This window comes from Harmonia axyridis, chromosome 5 (genome assembly GCF_914767665.1).
Source record: "Harmonia axyridis chromosome 5, icHarAxyr1.1, whole genome shotgun sequence".
Lineage (NCBI taxonomy): Eukaryota > Metazoa > Arthropoda > Insecta > Coleoptera > Coccinellidae > Harmonia > Harmonia axyridis.
Window position 1 is genome coordinate 22873149 of NC_059505.1, and position 19292 is coordinate 22892440.

Here is a 19292-nt window from a genome sequence, read left to right on the forward strand (position 1 = left end):
AATAGTAGAAGAAACAAGACTACGTCTTAAGAAAAGAGAAAGAAGAGAAGAAGAAAATATATCACAATCCGACAACGTAATCTAATCATGTTGGGGACATGTAAAAATTGCGTATACTCCCTCTACCAATGTATTACTCACTGATATTTTCCGAGTAAAATGAAAAAACCGCAAAAAAAAAGACTTCTTCAACCACGACACTGGCTACTATGGATTTTTCACGTTTTTTGCAATTTTTTCAGTGTTTCGTTGCGAAATTTTGTTGGCAAAGTTCAGAGTCGGATTCAGCACCCCAAAAAACATATTTTATCGAAGAAATCAAAACTTTCCGTGGGGGTACCTTGTGGGCACAAATTGAGTGGGCTACCAATTTACCATAGAAATACGGTAAATTTTGACATTTGCCTGTATTTCAAACAGGGAAATGTCAACATTTTGAAATTCTCATATGTCTTCAATTCAGATTCATGGATTTTGAGATGTTATGAATTTCATTAATAAATTAAACTAACTATGGTCAATTATTGAATCTCCTTATAGAAAAGCATACAACATAAAAGCAATCCGTACAGTTTATTCTCCTGAAAGCAAAAAAATAAAGCAATGAATACATTAAGAGTACAAAAAAATTCAAGCCATCAATATATTAATTTTTTTTCCCAATATTCTCCTTGAGCCACATTATTGTATTGATTAAACTATCCATTTCATTTTTAACTTGTCCTATGGGATGATTATCATCATATGTATGCATTCTGAAAAAAAAAATAGTTAATGAAGGTATAAACTCAATATAATAACAAATCATACAAGACATTGACTCCGTTAGCTTTCAGCCTATGAAAGTATTCCATTGACTGACCCGGGGGAACCCTTAAATCGTTCAAGCCCACTTGAAGCATCGTAGGAGCCTTAACTTTATGAGCGTGTTCCAGTGGTGAGCATTTTCTCATTTTAAGTAATATTTCATCTTCAACCGGGCCAACTTGTGTATATTCTTTACCACATTCAACATAGCACCTGAAGAAAGGTAGAATTATTATTAAGAAGCCAAAAGTGAACGATCTTTGCATATTATGCTATTTTGCAAGTACTTCACAGACCACAATGTAGCCATTATGAAGAGAGATACTGGATAGCGACAGTTTTCGTTCTCCAGGTTCGATTTTGGTGAAATTTGTTATTCGGATTGAGTCGCTTATATATTCGTATAAATTTAAGCTCTTTTGGATATATAGAGCTTGTTGCAATTTGCCCTCCCAATTCTGAATTTGATGAAATTCGGTATGGGTATTTAGATCGGCCAAAAATAGTTCCAGAATAATTTCAGCTTTTTCAAATATAACTTGGTTATGATGAATCACAAACGTGACAATTTTTAGTGAAATCCGATATGGCTATTCAAGTTGAGACATAAATGAAAGGAATTTCAGTTCTTGCGAATATGCAGAGTATCCTAAATGCGATGCTCACTGAAAACATATCGAGAACTATGAGACTATAATCTTAAAAGGACCGTCAAAATAATAATGAAAATAATAGCCTGCTGCCTGAGGTTGATCCAAGATCAAGTGATCTCAACAAGAAATTACTGCAAGCATATCATAAAGGATCGAACTATTACTGACGATCGATGCCGTTATGGGTGTCCAACGAATGAGACAATCCAACATATCACGGGAGGATGTCAAATGTTTGCAGGAAATGAATATAAAGGGAGACATGATGCAGTAGGAAAGATACTACACCAAGAAATGGCAACTAAATTAACACTAATTCATTTTGAAAAAGTGCCATACTACAAGTACCGACCGAAAACCATCCTGGAAAACGAACGCTATAAACTTACTGGGATCGTACAGTTTTGACTGATAAAACAGTCCATCACAACAGGCCAGATATATTGCTAGTTGATAAACATCAAAAGGCAGCAATACTCATCTACGTAGCAATGCCTAATAACAAGAACATGCGTCCAAAAGAGGTCGAAAAAATTTCAAAATATAGGGACCTCGAATTTCAGATAAAGCGCCAGTGGGGAATGATATCAACGAGAACTATTCCAATTATCATCTCAACAACAGGAATAGTACCCAAAAATCTCAAGAGAAAAATCAAGCAACTAGGACTTAGTGAGTATATATGTAATATAAATAATATAATAATAATAATAATAATGCAAAAAGCTGTTCTTTTAGGTACTGCAAGGACGGTGCGAAAATTCCTAGGAAGCGAAGGACAGGTCCAAGGATCGCGTGTAAGAGGACCAGAAGTTCGACGAGAACCAGAGGGACCACAAGGACCGGACACGACCGAGCTCTACCCTTCTGATATTTTAAATATCTGGGATTGAGTGAATGTTCCTCTCAGCGAGGAGTGAGAAGCCGACGGCGAGGAGAAATCCTACGCGTATAGGCAAAAGTCGGGGCCTGCTGCCTGAAGTTCGTCAGGGCGTGTATGCAATCATGGATCGCCATAGGCGACATGCAAACTACGACGCCAACAATGAAAGTGCTCAAGAAACTCTATATAAACTCAAACAAAAATTGAGTGTATACTCTGAACAACTGAGAAGATACAACGAGAGCTATCATGGAACATCAGTGACGTCATTAATCGAAAGTAATTCACCCTGTATATCAGATTATTATTTTAAAATACGGTAAATTAGAATCAAAAATCGACGTGTTTCAGGATTATTTCTTAAAATGGTCTGTTTAGCTAAAAATGAATTGGTTCCATACTTTACGGACACAGTGTATGTGTCCAAGTATTCCAATTAAGACATATATCATCTCCTACACAAAAATCCTAGACACGCCACTGGCGCTAGCCTCATAGAAAACGGAAAAATGCTCCCGGGACACCATGTATGATACTCGTGCAGATCATAGAAAATAATTACCGTTTCAGAGGAATTGAGGAGATTTAGCGTTTTTAAATAGGACACCCTTTATTTTTCAACAGTTTATAGCTGCAGATTTGTCGAAAAGCATCCCGTTACCAGTTCTTCAAAGAATCTTCGACTTCATTTTTCAAATGGAACACTTTATTATAATATAATCTGAATACAATATATATGAAAAATGATTCATATACATATTATGTATGTATATGAATATTTATTCATTTATTTGATTTAATACAATCAAATATTTTAGAATTTTTCAAATATCTCGAACCCTCGAAACTAAGATATAACGGAATATTGAATGTCATTTCTCAAAAATACCCTGTAGCTCGAGAACAAAAAAAAATGTTTTTCTCCAAGTCATTATAGCTCTCAATATGCTCCAGTGAGCATCGAATTGTGACACGTGTACAAGGTGATTGTTCACGGGCGTAGCCAGATTTCAGTTTCGGGGGGGGTTTTAAAAAAAAGAAAGGCAAATGGCAAAAATGAGAATTTTTTTCATTGAAATAAATGAGAATAAAAGAAGAAAAATATGAATAAATTTCGACATCTTAAACATTTCGGGGGGGGTTTGAACCCCCAAAACCCCCCTCTGGCTACGCCCGTGTGATTGTTTATATTTTACAAAATAGCTATCTCAGTTGGTGTTGGTCTTGCAAAAACATTTAAATACTCAAATATGAGGTATTTCAGTACTAGGAAAGGCAAAAAACAATATAAACATAAAAATTTTATGTCAACTGGTATTTTTTGAATGGAACACCCTGTATTTCATTTTCCTTATCGGTAGAGCTCTTTCTCCTAATTTTAAATATATGTATATACTTACTTTATTGAGGTTATCTTTGTCAATTGTCGAAAATTATAGATTTTTTCGTCTAAATCTAAGGTAGCTGTAGAACGCCACATGACAATGCAAATTTCTTTATGAAATTAATTGTTTGAATTTATTCAAAATTTATTATTGAAGATTGATGACATGACTGAATCATTAATATAATAATTGCCATAAGCTTTTCCTTAAATTTAAAATATATTTTTTGGCTTTCATTTCATATACATAATTGGTATTTTGAGAGTTTTTGTTTTTTAAACATTTAATCTATTGCGAAATTCATTAAATGAGCATTTTATGGGTGTTTTTAACCAATTTTTAAAGTGAAATTATAATTTCATCAAAATTCCTCATTCTTTATGTCCCTTGATTTGATCTTCATTCTTTCTGTTTATACAGGGTGTTTCATTGGTAAATGTACATACGTTAACCTGAGGTAAAGCTACCCTAGACGAGTCCAAAAAACCTATATATGATAGGGCTTATCTGCCTCATAGCCGAGATACAGGGTGGTTTATAAATTCACCAATATTTTCAATTCCTTATAACTTTTGAACCACTCAGTATATTTGATTGATATTTGGAACAAACAATTTACTCCATTAGGTCCTTCGATTGATCCTTAAACTAATTGAAAAAAATCAGGTCCGTATTAGAAAAATATGGGACTATTCACAAGCTATGATTCAACACCCTGTATAGTGGAATATTGGAATTTGATGGAAATATTCGTACAGAGCAGAAATTTTTCAATTTCAATATTCAATTCAATTTTTCAATACATATATAAAATAGTAGTGTTATATTATTTCAATTTGTGATTTTGAATAATTGAAAAAAACTATTGAATTATTTCAATACTTAATGACACTCACCAATCAGGTATATCAGAGAAAATGCTCATAGAAGCTACATCTATCACCGGATTTCTAGCGACCACAGCTGTAAACATATCTGGATATTGGCCACTTATGTGCGTCACCAAAAATCCACCATGAGAGCCCCCACACAGTACCATACTAGAAGGATCCAACCATGGATACTTTTTCAGAGCCTCTTTTGTAGCTAAAATGCAATCAGAAACGTCAGATACTCCAATACGGCCAAGAAGAAAGTCTACGCTGTTATTTCCAGCTCCGATTGAACCTCTGTAGTTTATAAGTAGAACAGCAAAGCCTGAGAAATTGAAATTCAGATTTATTAATGGTATTGCAAGTTAAACACAGCCTGAAAACGGTTTTCTAAAACTTTTATTAATCGATAAACTTGTTGATTTTAGATTGAGATTTATAGTGGATGCAAAAATGAATCAAAACTGAACTAAAAATTATTAGATAACACAATTACAAAAATAAAAGTTTTGTGAAACCCGTAGAATCTCTATGAATATCTCACCATTAGATAAACAAAACGAAATATCTAGAGAAAAATTATTGGCAAATGCAGAATGAGGTCCACCATGAGGGTAAACAATCAAAGGAACACTTTTGTCAGCTCCAGAATCAGGGCCTACATAAATCGCAGAAAATTTTGCTGAAATCAAATATCATTGATTAATTATATATACAGGGTGTCCGGGAAAATCTCTCGGATTCAGATAAAACATAAAAAAAATAAGATGAGAGGTCCCATCATTTTTTCTCCTAGCGGCCCTCCCTACGGAGATACGGCCTCCTTAATGACGTCACTGGAAACCCATTTTACTGGAATAAATTTCAAACTACTTAATATAATTTGAAGAATATTTGATATGATGAACAGTAGTAAGGACCTCTTAAAATACTGCCTTTAAATTTAAATTAGCTCTTTTAGTTTACCAGGGGCGGACTAGGTTGTACATTTCAATGCTTACATTTTCATCACCCTGTATGATAAGGAGTAGAAAAAACAAATTTGGATAGCTTGAACATCCAGCTGTTTATAATCGATAAAATGAACCGTTTTCGAAAAACAAAATAACAAAGAAATTTTTTTTTCTATTAAAAAGAACAATGAATTCGGCAACAAAGTGTGATACGAAAGTTATTCAAGGAACAAAAAAAATTCAGTTTATGTTATCGAATCCGACAAAATCTGTTTCTTATCACATCACAATGAAAGATCAACTGGGGAGGAATTCAAACGTTACTATGGTAACTACAAAGTAATAAAAAACTTGCATTGACGTGTAAATTTTAAATCTTCTCATCTTTGATTATTGTAAACTTATAGCGTATTCGACTGGCTGCACCAGTGCGAATTAATTCGACTTAATTATGTCATATAGCTCTACAAAAATTCGAATTAATTCGCATTGGTGCAGCCAAACGAATACGCTGCAACATTCCTAAAAAATAATTTTTGTTAACGTGCCAACAGACCTTGAGGTCGCAGTGGACTGTAAGCCCTTTATATAATATAAACTATAACGTGCATAGTTAAGAATCTATGTAATTTTGTCGGATTCAATAACATAAACTAGAAATTTTTCGTTCCTTGAATAACTTTCGTATCGAAATAGAAATAGACTCATGGTTCTTTTTTAAATCCTTTGTTATTTTGTTTTTCGAAAACGGTTCATTTTATCAACAATAATAGGAGTACCTTTTTTTCAGCTTAATGTTCAAGCTATCTAAATTGGTTTTTCTCTACTCCTTATCATACAGGGTGTTCAAAATGTAAGCATTAAAATGTACAACCTAGTCCGCCCCTGGTAAACTAAAAGAGCTAATTTAAATTTAAGGTCAGTATTTTGAGAGGTCCTTACTACTGTTCATCATATCAAATTTCTTTGAATTATACAGGGTTTTTCAAGTTCGACGGCCTATTAGACGTTTCTGGAGAACGGGGCCGATTTGAAATCTGAAAATTCGGAATATGACATTGTTTATGATGCTCTATTCAGCTAAAATATTCTCGAAGTTCCGGAACTTCCGGTTATACAAGAATTAAAACAAATTTTTTCAAAAAAAACTTTTTTTTTCAATTTATGTCTTAGATATTATCAAGATATCCAATTTATTTTTCACCGTAGAATCCAACGAAATCGCAAAAAAATAGGGTTCTAATTTGAAAATCGAAAGTTATGATCACATTTTGTTCACAATTTTGGCATAATATTTGAAACACCCTGTGATGATATTTCTCAAGTTCAAGATATGCACGATATTCCTACATCATTCTACTTTGAGAAAGTGAATTGAGTATACGCATAGGATATTCACAGTAAAAATAATTCACGTAATAGTGACTATGGAAATCCTTTCTTTTTTTCGGTTTTTCCTTAATATTTTCAAAACTATGAGGACTAACGCTATAATTTCAGAAAAGATTAATTGAAAATGGATATCTTGATAATATCTAAGACATAAATTGAAAAAAAAAAGTTTTTTTTGAAAAAATTTGTTTTAATTCTTGTATAACCGGAAGTTCCGGAACTTCGAGAATATTTTAGCTGAATAGAGCATCATGAACAATGTCATATTCCGAATTTTCAGATTTCAAATCGGCCCCGTTCTCCAGAAACGTCTAATAGGCTGTCGAAATTGAAACACCCTGTATTAAGTAGTTTGAAATTTATTCACTAAAATTAATTTCCAATTACGTCATTTAGGAGGCCGTATCTCCGTAGGGAAATTTCAATGTACATGCTAATAAAAACAATGTAATTTTTTTCATAGGCTTTAAAGAAGATATATATCTATATATCTATTGTATAGCAAATTTAATAATACAATATAAAAAAGCTTGGAAGTTGTTCATTCAAATGACTATAATGAATTAGATGCAATATATATTGATCATTCCGTCACCTTAAACGATAAATATGAGACTATATCTCTAAAGCCTATTCAAAAATTGTTGAACCTTAGAAATTCCAGCTAAGTTAATTTTTTCTCCTGCGTTTAAGATTCCACTAATAAAATAAATAAAGCTTCCAGCTGCATGCTGCTGTAAAAACCAATACACTTTGTCAATGAAATCTTACAACAGAGGTGAAATGAATAGATCTCAGAAACCTGATAGTACCTGCACTATAGGGTGATTATTGTTATGAATTATTGCTTATTGAAAATATTATTTACTATTCACTTAGTAGAGAGTATATTTGAAACAGATCCAAAATACTATAGGACCCAGTTGCTTGTGAATTACAGACAAAGTTATTCAATACTTACTGACAACATCTTCAACACTTTGACACAGATCTAGATATTCATATTCATGATTTTCCAAATTCTCCACCTTCTTTCTTTGGGTCAATTCTATCCAAGACATGGATTGCTCTTTACCTTTTGTAGGCAGTTTTCCTATCATCAATACATCTTTATTCAAGAAATTTCTACTGTTGGCAAGAATCAAATCATTAAAAACATCCAACACAACAAGACTTCCATTTTCATTTTTCAATTTGGTTATTTTTCCACTATCTGAAATCAGCTTATCAAAGCAAAAATTTCAAGAAACTCTCTTAAAAGATAAATATTCCAAAATACTTTTTATATTGATGAGAAAAGAATATTAAACTATTTTTCATAAAACACATTTCAATCAAATTTAGTCAAACAAACTCCAATTCAGTCATAAAAAAATAAACAAGAAATTAGGTGCAGTTGCTTTGGCTACACTTCACCTCCATAAATACTCAATTTACCTAAATCAATAACAAAAGATTCAACAGTATTTTTCTGATTTGTGGAAATAATCAACCTATTTTCACTTGCCCAACACCTTTTGCTTATCATAGCGTTGTATAGGCCAAAAAATTTTTCATTATTTTCTATTTGTATTTCCTCTTGGACAATAGGAACCAAAATCTTCTCATCACTCTGAAATCAATTTTACACAATCACAATAGAATTTTACTCGGACATTGGCTTCCATACTACACCAGAAGATGAAAGATCTCTCTGCACCAATTTCACTCCACTCATATGGGGTCCCTTAGCATCTCTCTGAACATAGATAATTGATTTACCATCAGGAGAAAATATTGGATTTCTTGATGCTTTATTTTCGGGTGAAACAATCTCTACAAAAAATTAATTTTGTACTTTTGTTATATTAATAAATTGATGCTCATATTGAAAATTATTATACAGTGTGTCCCAGGAGTAACTGTACATACTCTTACCAGAGGTTGAGTAGGCCTAGGTGGGTACAGGGTGGGCAAATTTCGATGTTTTAGCACTACAACTTTTAAACCAGAGGAGATAGACAAAATCTGATGGGCTATTCTCGGTCTCTTTTTCTGAGAAACTAACAAGGAAAGTATTCATTTTTGGCCACCTTCTTTTGTTTTAGAGTTATAAGCGAAAATTGGAAAAATGGCGATATCGAAAAACATTTATATCTCCGCTGATACTGATGATAGAGCTCTGAAATTAAAACAGTATACAGGCACTTTTTTACGTAGAATCCAGTGGCGTGCTCGTTTTTTCAAAAGGGTTTTTAATTACGAAGCTATGACCCAAAGTTATGTTTTTTTTAAATGGGAACACTAGATTTATGTATCATTTTTTTAAAGCTTAATTTTTCCTGATTTCAAAAATGATGGTCGAAAACCTTTTTTTATCTGAGAGTCCCATTATTTCTATGGTTTCAAGTGTTGATGAGCACAGAAAAATTGAGCTTTCTCTAACAAGAGCAGTGTCCTTCCTTAAATCTGATTATTTCTATGCTTTTCACTTATTTCTACAGAATTCGAATCTAGATATGTTGTATAAATTTTGTATCTAAAAATTGACTTGGAAATAACGAAAAGATCCAAAAGATCGAATGTTTCAATCGAAAGAGTTGTAATGAGATGGATGTATCAGAAGATTATTTTCATAGGTCTCCAGAATGAATACGCACAAGTACCAATCCATTTAAATAGCATATGAAACGATGCATATATGATTGAACTCAACAATATAATTGCGAAGGGAACAAAAAAGAAATAATATTTAACCTAATAATGACAACAATTGCACAATGCACAGACGACACATCTTCTCGATATTTCGCACCGAATTCAATAGATGTTATTGTTCAAGCAACCTAGGAAAATTTCTCCGAGTTCATTTCTATTTTAGAAACTATTTTTATGAAATATTTCTAGATTCGAATTTTGTAGAAATGAGTTAAAAGCATAGAAATAATCAGATTGACAGAAGGACACTGCTCTTCTTATAGAAAGCTCAATTTTTCTGTGCTCATCAACAGTTGAAACCATAGAAATATTGGGACGGTTAGATAAAAAAAGGTTCTTGACCATTTTCTGTTATTTATTTTGATGCAAACCATACGATGTTATATATTTTTGAAATCAGGAAAAATTAAGCTTTCAAAAAATGGCACATAAATCTAGTGTTCCCATTTAAAAAAACATAAATTTGGGTCATAGCTTCGTAATTAAAAACCCTTTGGAAAAAACGAGCACGCCACTGGATTCTACGTAAAAAAGTACCTGTATATAATGTTTAAATTTCAGAGCTCTATCATCAGTATTAGCGGAGATATAAATGTTTTTAGATATCGCCATTTTTCCAATTTTCGCTCATAACTCTAAAACAAAAGAAGGTGGCCAAAAATGAATACTATCCTTGTTAGTTTCTCAGAAAAAGAGATTTTGTCTATCTCCTCTGGTTTAAAAGTTCTAGTGCTAAAACATCGAAATTTGCCCACCCTGTACAGTTTGATTGCAAAAAATTAATTTCTGCCTTTCCTAAGAAAGTTACAGGGTGAGTTTGTATAATCATGGAAATAATGAAACCATCATCAGAGCCAAACTTATCGGTGGAATTTATTGAAACTTGGGATGTTATTGACACATGCCGAGGTCGAGTCATTATTACTGATATTCGATGTTTTTTATTTTGTTGTTGTTTAATTAATGAATGAATTTATTGAAGCTCCTGGCCTTCTGAATGATTTTTCAGGAAGAATTTGACGTTTCATGTTCAATCACGAGATATCTCAGTCATTTTTATGTTAATAAATCAAATTTTTCGAACATTGTCTAATTTCAAAAATTCATAAAAAAAGAATGTTAGATGTGACAACTCTAAGTGATATCACGTATTGAACCTGAATTAATGTACTTTTTGAAAATTTAAACAATGATTTTAAATTCGAAATACAAAGAGACATTTTCAACCTGAACACTTCAAATGAGAAATAATAAGTCCGGTCCGGGAATATCGAAATGAGTGTCAATAATATAATATTAAGTTTCAATTAATTCCGCCGATAAGTTTGGTTCTTATGAAGGTTTCATTATTTCCATGAATGTACAAACTCACCCTGTAACTTTTTTAGGAAAGGCAGAAATTAATTTTTTGCAATCAATCCGTACTCACCTGAGTACGGATTGATTATGAATGAGAATATTGACATTAAATAGAGAATTATGAGAAGTATGAGTATTGCAATGATTAGAGGGGGTTTGGTTTATGCTTCTTTATAGTAAACGACTAAGCAAGTAATTACAAGACAGTTTTGAAAAAATTAATTACATGCTAACCAAAAAGTTCTTCCATGAAAATTAAACTACAAAGACTTTTTGTGTCCAGGATAAGAGAAAAGACAAGAATCGTTAGATCCGAGATCTGCAGAACTGCTAAAACTTAGTTGTAGTAGAAGGCCTTTAATAGATACAAAAGTATCCAATAGTTTCAGCAGCCATTGTAAATAAGACCAAATATACATAAACATAACAGAAATATCGTGAAATAATGTGTTTTTTTGTGTACATATTCGTTGAGCTATTGTAAAACGTTAGTTTATTTTGATAAGTAGCTTTATCAATAATACTATTTTAGCTTTATATCATAAAATGAATTATTTATACATACTTCAAAAAGTGAATGATTTAAAAACGATAAAATCTCAATGTCTACTTTAGATCTAAAGCTGTTCTCAGTACAATTTTTGAGCTTTTGAAACAATGTGTGTTTTTACAGAAAAACTGCATTATTATTAGTGTTCTGTGTCATTGGTTAATTTATGTCTCGATTTTCCAGAATTCGTGACGGTTTTTCAAAACTTTGATAAACCCATCAATCTGTTAATTTTGGCTCAAATTCTAAGATGGATCCAAAACTGAACTGAAATTGGACACTAATTTTTTTATTATTATAATTACCACAACAATGTAATAATAATGATCTGTTCTTTTAGGTACAAGGCCGGTGAGAGAATTCCTGGTACGTGAAAGACAGATCCAAGGATCGGCGGCATTGCGTGGAAGAGAACCAGAAGTTTGACGAGGACCAGAAGGACCACAAGGACCAGACACAACCAAGCTCTATCCTTCTGATATTTTAATTACCTGGGATTGAGTGAATGTATCCCATAGCGGGGAGTGAGAAGGCCGACTCACGTATAGGCCAAAGTCGGGGGCAACTTGTGCCTACTCCGAACAGTAAATGTTGCGTCTGCGCCGTTCTTGTCTTCAAGCCATATGTTTATCTGTTTGTTTATTTTCATTGTGGTCTTTTAAAAGAGTTTGATGGTGAATGCCGAATTCTGAAATGTCATATGACAAGTGAAAGCGAGTACGAGATATAGTATATCCAAAGTCACTTGAACTAGTCCATAAAAACGCTTGGCCATATATGTCCCTTTGAAGTGGATACCACGATCTGCTAAATACCGGGGTTTATTTGAAAGTATTGTTAGGCAATAAATTCACTGGGCACAAAGGAATTTCTGGAAACTTGGGCAAACCTTGTATAATCGAAATATTCATCTTCCTCCAAGTGACTTTGGATATACTATACAAGTTAGAACCAAAATGACTATTGAGGATTGCAACCGCCAGTGTTTCGATTGGGTCAATAAATTTTCTGTTGTGACTAAAACTCAATGGATTGTGGATCGAACATATAATGATTTGAAGAGACTGCAATTTAGAAAAGACATTGTCCCATCATAAAAATTAAGTCAAAAACTAAAATTTTCGAAACAGATGATATTTGTGAAAAACCGATGCTGTTAGAGAAATCTGCGGTAAAAACTGCTCTAAAAAATATAGGTGTCCTATTTGAAAAATTCCAAATCTCCTCTATATCTCTTAAACGATAATTGATTTTTATTATCTATTGTATCATATAAACCATAAAAAATATTTTCCTAATATCTCGAACAGAAACTAATATATCTATCTATGATCTGCTTTTTGATATCTCATCAGTTCTAAAAAAGAGATCGGGCGTTCTTGAAGACTTTTTCCCTAAGGGTCGGTTTTTTCACATGCGAATAATTAACTATAATACAGCGCAGGTTTTATCTACGTATGAAACCTGCGCAAGAGGAATAAATTTATTTATACGCAATAAAAAACCGGCCTTAGTCTTTTATAGTTTTCGAGACAAGGGCGGCCCTAGCCTTAAATTTTGAGGGATCGCCGTTATGGGCTTCAAGCTTTTGATGGGACCATTTAGAATCTTTTCTGCTTGAAACGCATATTAAGTGTTAGGTGGTTCCATTTTGAAATCTCTTTGTGCTCCCGAGCACTTTTTAAAACCAGTGCTTAGTAATTCATTTGTTTATTACAAACGGCAGCAACGATATTGAAATACATTTCATTGTCTACACACCACCTTTCAATATTATTAAGATCTTCTTGTAATGAAAGACAATCTTGAATACTTCTTATGTAATGATCCTGAGATCTTCAGCGAACAATAGAAATAAAACTTCCTCTGTGAAATTATATTTATTTTCCTATATCATTTATGAAACATAGGAATAGTATCGTAGAAAGAGGTGAACCCTGACTAACCCAAGAAAGAACGAGAAACTGTTCAGAGCATCATCCATAGAAATATAATATAAGTTATATTATATTTCTATGACATCATCTCCAAGCTTAACCCTTAAGATACCATCGCGCGAAAGATCAGACATCTGAGACATCCAGTTCAATAACGGAGAGCCGACACCGCCTTCTTTAAGTTTTTCAACAAGTAACCAATGTGAAACCGTGTCAAAAGCTTTTTGAAATGATGTCTATATACTAAACAAGATTAGTTGTCACCGATTTTTTGCTAATGAATCCGTGTTGTTCTGATAAAAAAAAAACGCGACAAGAAGGGTGAAAGCTTGATATTGATAAGCTTATCGAAAATTTTCTCTACAGATCTTTGAATAACTTCCGCATTTAATCGAGCTTTTGAATATAAAGCATAAATGCTCAACCAAAATACGAGTATAACCGCAGCGCTTCAAAAATATCGCCCCAATATTACCGGCACCCGAATCATTAGTGTCTTTCAAAGTCAACAATTATTTAAATACTTCATCTGGCGTAAATAGTAATTTACGTAACAAGTCCGGAAAATATGGTTTTTTGGACGAATAGACAAAATTCCAGGACGAGCGTAAGCGAGTCCTGGAAGTCTGTGAGTCCAAAAAAACCATTTTTCGGCAACCGTCCGGGAAGTGCTCACTTCCCGGACGCTTTTTCTCTGTGAAAGTAGCATTTCCCGGCCTAGTCCGGAAAGTACGTACTTCCCGGACTAGGCCGGAAAAGAATCATAGAATAGAATCAATAGCAACCGAGAAAACGGCTGACAGTTCATATGGAATTAGTTGTCAAAAATTTGCATGTTTTTTTATCGCAATCGCAATAAAATATGGAAAGCAGCAGCGATAGTGTTATTTTACATGGTTGCCGAAAAAATATTGTACGCAACACGCCCGAAAATGGTTTTTTTGGACTCACAGACTTCCAGGACTCGCTTACGCTCGTCCTGGAATTTTGTCTATTCGTCCAAAAAAACCCTATTTTCCGGACTTGTTACGTAAATTACTATTTTGGGAGTGTTGCGTACAATATTTTTTCGGCAACCATGTAAAATAACACTATCGCTGCTGCTTTCCATATTTTATTGCGATTGCGATAAAAAAACATGCAAATTTTTGACAACTAATTTCATATGAACTGTCAGCCGTTATCTCGGTTGCTATGGATTCTATGATTCTTTTCCGGCCTAGTCCGGGAAGTACGTACTTTCCGGACTAGGCCGGGAAATGCTACTTTCTCAGAGAAGAAGCGTCCGGGAAGTGAGCACTTCCCGGACGGTTGCTGAAAAATATATATTTTTTATATCGACTAGATGATCCTGCGGTATATTCAAGTGTTTTGGTCTGCTCGCTTTATAAACTTTGGAAAAATAAGAACCAAAAAATTCGGCTCTTTCTTGCGGATTATCTGAAATTTCATCTTGGAAATACATAGTTGAGGGAAGACTCTTATTCAAATTGAAATCATTCACAAATTTCCAAAAATACTTTGGGTTCATTTCTATAGAGTATTCGACAGAATTCATACAGAGTCCTGCATAGCTTCCAAACCAGACATTTTAGGAATGTAGTTGAAAAGCATTCCTTTTTATTTTCGATTCTGCATCTCTGGAAATTATTTTCTGATATACAGGGTGTTAAATGGTACAACAGTAGCTCTGTTGAGTTGTTCAGATCCGCAACTTCAAAGATAAAAATCGCCATGATGATAGCCAACCTTCTTTAAGGAGACGGCACATAAAGAAGAAGAAATGGAACACCCCTTTTATTTTTGCATATTTTCAATGCTCTTCAATACCTCTATCATGATGCAAAATATTAGGGATATTTTTCCAACAGTACGGATCTTATTCTGAAAAAACTGCAAAATTTCGACGAATTTTCACGAAATCGAAGAGACAATCAAAACGCGTGTGCACACTTTGGAGGTCAGAGTAATCAAAGCACTTTGCCAAAAGGTTAGTGCTTAATAATCCCAAAAGTGCTCCCGAGCACTGAAGTGCAGTTTAGTTCAATCCATTCTGTTTTTATGCTTAATGTTAATAGTGTAATTTTGAAGAAAAGAGTGGTCCATTTCAAATGAAAATTGAAGTAGGTAAAGTGATAATACAAGTAAAACTTTCGTCATTGATCATTTGGAAATTGCGAAATTATTTGTTTTTGGTTCAAAATACAATTTTTGAAATATCAAATTTAGTTATCCAAACATTGAATTTCAGTTTATTCTGTGTTTTCTGGAAGTCACAGACTACTTCACATAGTTAGAAATGGCGGTTTTTCCTCATTTGAAGTTCTTCCTCGATAACTCTTAAAGTATTCACTTCAGATATAGGGTTTGCCAAAGTAACCCCCACTATTTTTGAACGTAGAATCGACTGAAATAATAAAAAATATAGGTTCTTATTTGAAAATCTTTAGTTTTGATGAATTTAAGTTGTCCAAGTTCATAATCTTCTGATAAACACCCTGTACATTTTGTGATCCAAACTGCAAACAGTCTTATAAAATTACATATTTGCAGAATCGAAAATGAAAAAAGGTTTTTCCAAAAAAAAACTTTTTCTGCAGTCCCCCTCGCCACCATTTTTTCATAAGATTCCCATTAACTCATGAACCGTTGAGTTTTTACCCAAGGTATCATATTGCTGAAATTGTCATCAAAGAAGCTATTAAATGATGCAATAATATACTGGGTGTGCCATTTGAAATGAAGAAGTAGTAGTATGTTTCTGGTATAAACGGAAGTTGTAGAAATCAGAAAATATTTTAGGGAGAAAGATCATTATTTCAAACCCCAATATGCAAATTTTCAGCACAAAATTATGATTAGTTTTCCATAAACATCTAATAGGCCATCGCAGTGAAACATCCTGTATAGCTGCGATTCAAATAGGACCAATCCAATTATCATAATATTTCGCTAACATAATAATACATATATAAAAAGAATTACCATATTTTCCATCTTTGAATTTGAAAATGTCTGTTGGTCGGTTAGTGCAATAAATCAGTCCTAATTTCCTTGTTTCAGTTTTATAACCAACACCAACAATAAATTCTCCACATGGAGAATACTTCAATTGTCCAGGACAAATGTCATCAGGAATTCCCTCTAAAAGGCTTAGTTCGTCATTCTCAATATTGTATTCAACTACAACAGAATTTTTTTTTCCAACCATTTGTTCACCCCAATCTTGCTGAAAGATATACTCTTGTCCTGGCTAAAAAAGTGAATTTGATGTTAAACTGATTGATAAGTTTTAAATATGTGGAAAACTCAAAGTAAAACATATTTCAATAACACAAAACAAATATGGTTTTTTCACATTGTTTTGGTTTACAATAGAATACTAGTTTAGGAACTTTATCAGCAGCACCATTTAAAAGTTAAAAAAACCGAATTTGACTAAATTCCGCCAGATTGGAGACATGCCATTGTATCTCTATATTTTGTTTCAATGAAGTCGATTATTAATCTTATTAAAATTGCACTAGTTGGAAGTGCAGTTCATTCCCCTGAAAAATTTCCCTCCTAATTGGAATCTGTTGAATATGTTGAACATCGTTAGCTATATATTTGTTCTCCAATTGGACATCTCATACTTCTTAAAGTATAATGGGATTGATCTTGTAAATTTCCAATATTTTTGTGAGCCACCCATGGGGAGAGTGAGTTGAAGCCTTCTTATAATCAAAATATGTCATGACAAGGTTTCTGTGATCCTTCTAGCCATCCAAAATCAAGTGATCTCACCAAGACCCTACTGCAAACATAACATGAAGGATCCCACTATCACAGACAATCAATGCTGATATGGGAGTCCAAAAAAACAAAACAATCCAACAAATAATAGTGTAATTTTAGGCTATAGTCGGGGAAAGTGCTTTTATTGCAAAAAAAAATAATAGTAATACATGATATAGGGGCCAAGTCTAGCTTTACCTACTCCTTTAAACAAGTCAAAAAAATCATGGGCGTATATCAAATATTTGCAGATAAAGAATAAGAAAGATATGATGCAGTAAGAAAAATACTTCACCAAGAATTGTCAACCATATTAGGACTGATACATTCTGAAGAAGTGCCATACTACAATATAAGTATTGACCTGAAACATTCTGGAAAGAATGAACACTATAAACTGTACTGTGATTGTATAGACTTTACAGGTTCTCACTGATAAAACTGTGTCATACCACAAACCAGATGTATTATTACGTGATAAATATCAGAAGATAGCAATACTTATTCACGTAGCAATCTCAAATAACATCATGTATCAAAGGGGGTTCGAAAAATTTTCAAAATATAGGGACCTTGTGTTTCACATAAAACAAGTGGGGAATGCTTTCAATGGGAACTATCCTGAAGCCCGGAAGGCTTACATAGCCGCAACGACCCCAGTTCAAATAATAATAATCCCCAAAATCTCAAGAGAAATATCAAGAATCTAGGACTCAGTGAGTATCTAGATAATATAATATAGAAGGTTTCATCAAGTATAGGAAAGACAGTGGAAAAATTCTTAGGAGACAACAGACAGCCTAAGGACGGATGAAACTTGAGGGCGAGGACTGGACACAATTGAAGTCATTCCTATCATTTCAAATATCTGGCAATGTAAAATGGCTTGTTCTGTTTGATTAAAAAAATAACTATGTCCCCTTTGTAGGGCTGGAGTCAGATAACTTTTTGTATACCCTGTAAGTTTTCATCTTAGTTTTGTATTAAATATCATGAGAATTAAATATGCGGAATACTTCTATGATATGTGAAGCCTCATTAATGAAATGGGGTTGTAGAGAAAGGTATTACATATCATATACTAACATTAGCTTTCTTCTGATTGTTTTCCTCTCTAGCTTTTCTTTTATAAAATGGTTTTGAATCTGGCATTTTTTTTTCAGCAACATACAATAACTTTGTTTCATTAGGGGACCAATTAAATGTATAAAAATCACCTAAAAAAGTTCAATTCCGATTTAAATATCCCTCAAAGGTTTTCTCCCATTTACCATCGCAATAAACTTTTCCATGAATATCCAATATATTCAAATCAACTGTTCTATAGAGATTCTCCTGTTGCCAAATTTCTAAAAATTGCTTTTCATCATTTTCTCTGAGAACTGCCTTAAATTTTTCCGAAGGAGATGCAGAAAATAAAAGCCTAAAACAAATTTTTCATGAGCACTGCTCATTTTTCTAATTCTTTGTTTAATTTACTCATTTGAAATATCAACAGGCGTTAACTCTTGATCTTTTTGCAAATCTGGATACAGAAGAAAGTATTTCAGAAATTTCGTTGATTTACTTTTTTCTAAATTTCTATGAGACCAAACACTAGTTACAATTCTTCTATTTTTATCAATTCTTGCTCCGACTAGAGCAGGAATCAAACACAACTTTCGATAAGTATTAACTATTTTTTCCATTTCAAGAACAGTGAATATTCTCTCATACAATGTATTTCAGATATGGAGAATCGCTTCAGTTTTATTACAAAGAAAAATGTATGTAAACTACTCATAAACAATTCTATTCATTCAAACTCAAGATATGCAAATATTTGTTGTTCAGTAATACAAATAAGACCATTTCATGTAAATGAAACAATTAAATGATAAAATCCCTTTCTGATTGTTTTAGTGAAAAGAAATAATTCAAAATGAGAATAAAATGAGTTGTCTAATAATGAAATTGTTTCATATTCATTTTTATTATTATTATTATTATTTGAACCACAAAGATGTATTTCTCAACTCATCAACTTC

At 33.0% G+C, this 19292-nt stretch overlaps 1 protein-coding gene across 1 annotated transcript; it reads right to left on the bottom strand.

Moving 5' to 3' along the window:
* Positions 1-554: 554 nt before the first annotated feature.
* On the bottom strand, positions 555-19237 carry LOC123680589 (acylamino-acid-releasing enzyme-like). Its single transcript, XM_045618566.1, has 11 exons — positions 18745-19237; positions 18537-18688; positions 18352-18482; positions 16474-16741; positions 8615-8760; positions 8383-8557; positions 7907-8158; positions 5145-5282; positions 4625-4925; positions 811-1020; positions 555-755 (listed from the first exon to the last, which is right to left on the bottom strand). Exons 1-11 carry the CDS (start codon positions 18951-18953, stop codon positions 647-649), a joined length of 2091 nt encoding a protein of 696 aa, XP_045474522.1. The 5' UTR covers positions 18954-19237; the 3' UTR covers positions 555-646.
* Positions 19238-19292: the final 55 nt, after the last annotated feature.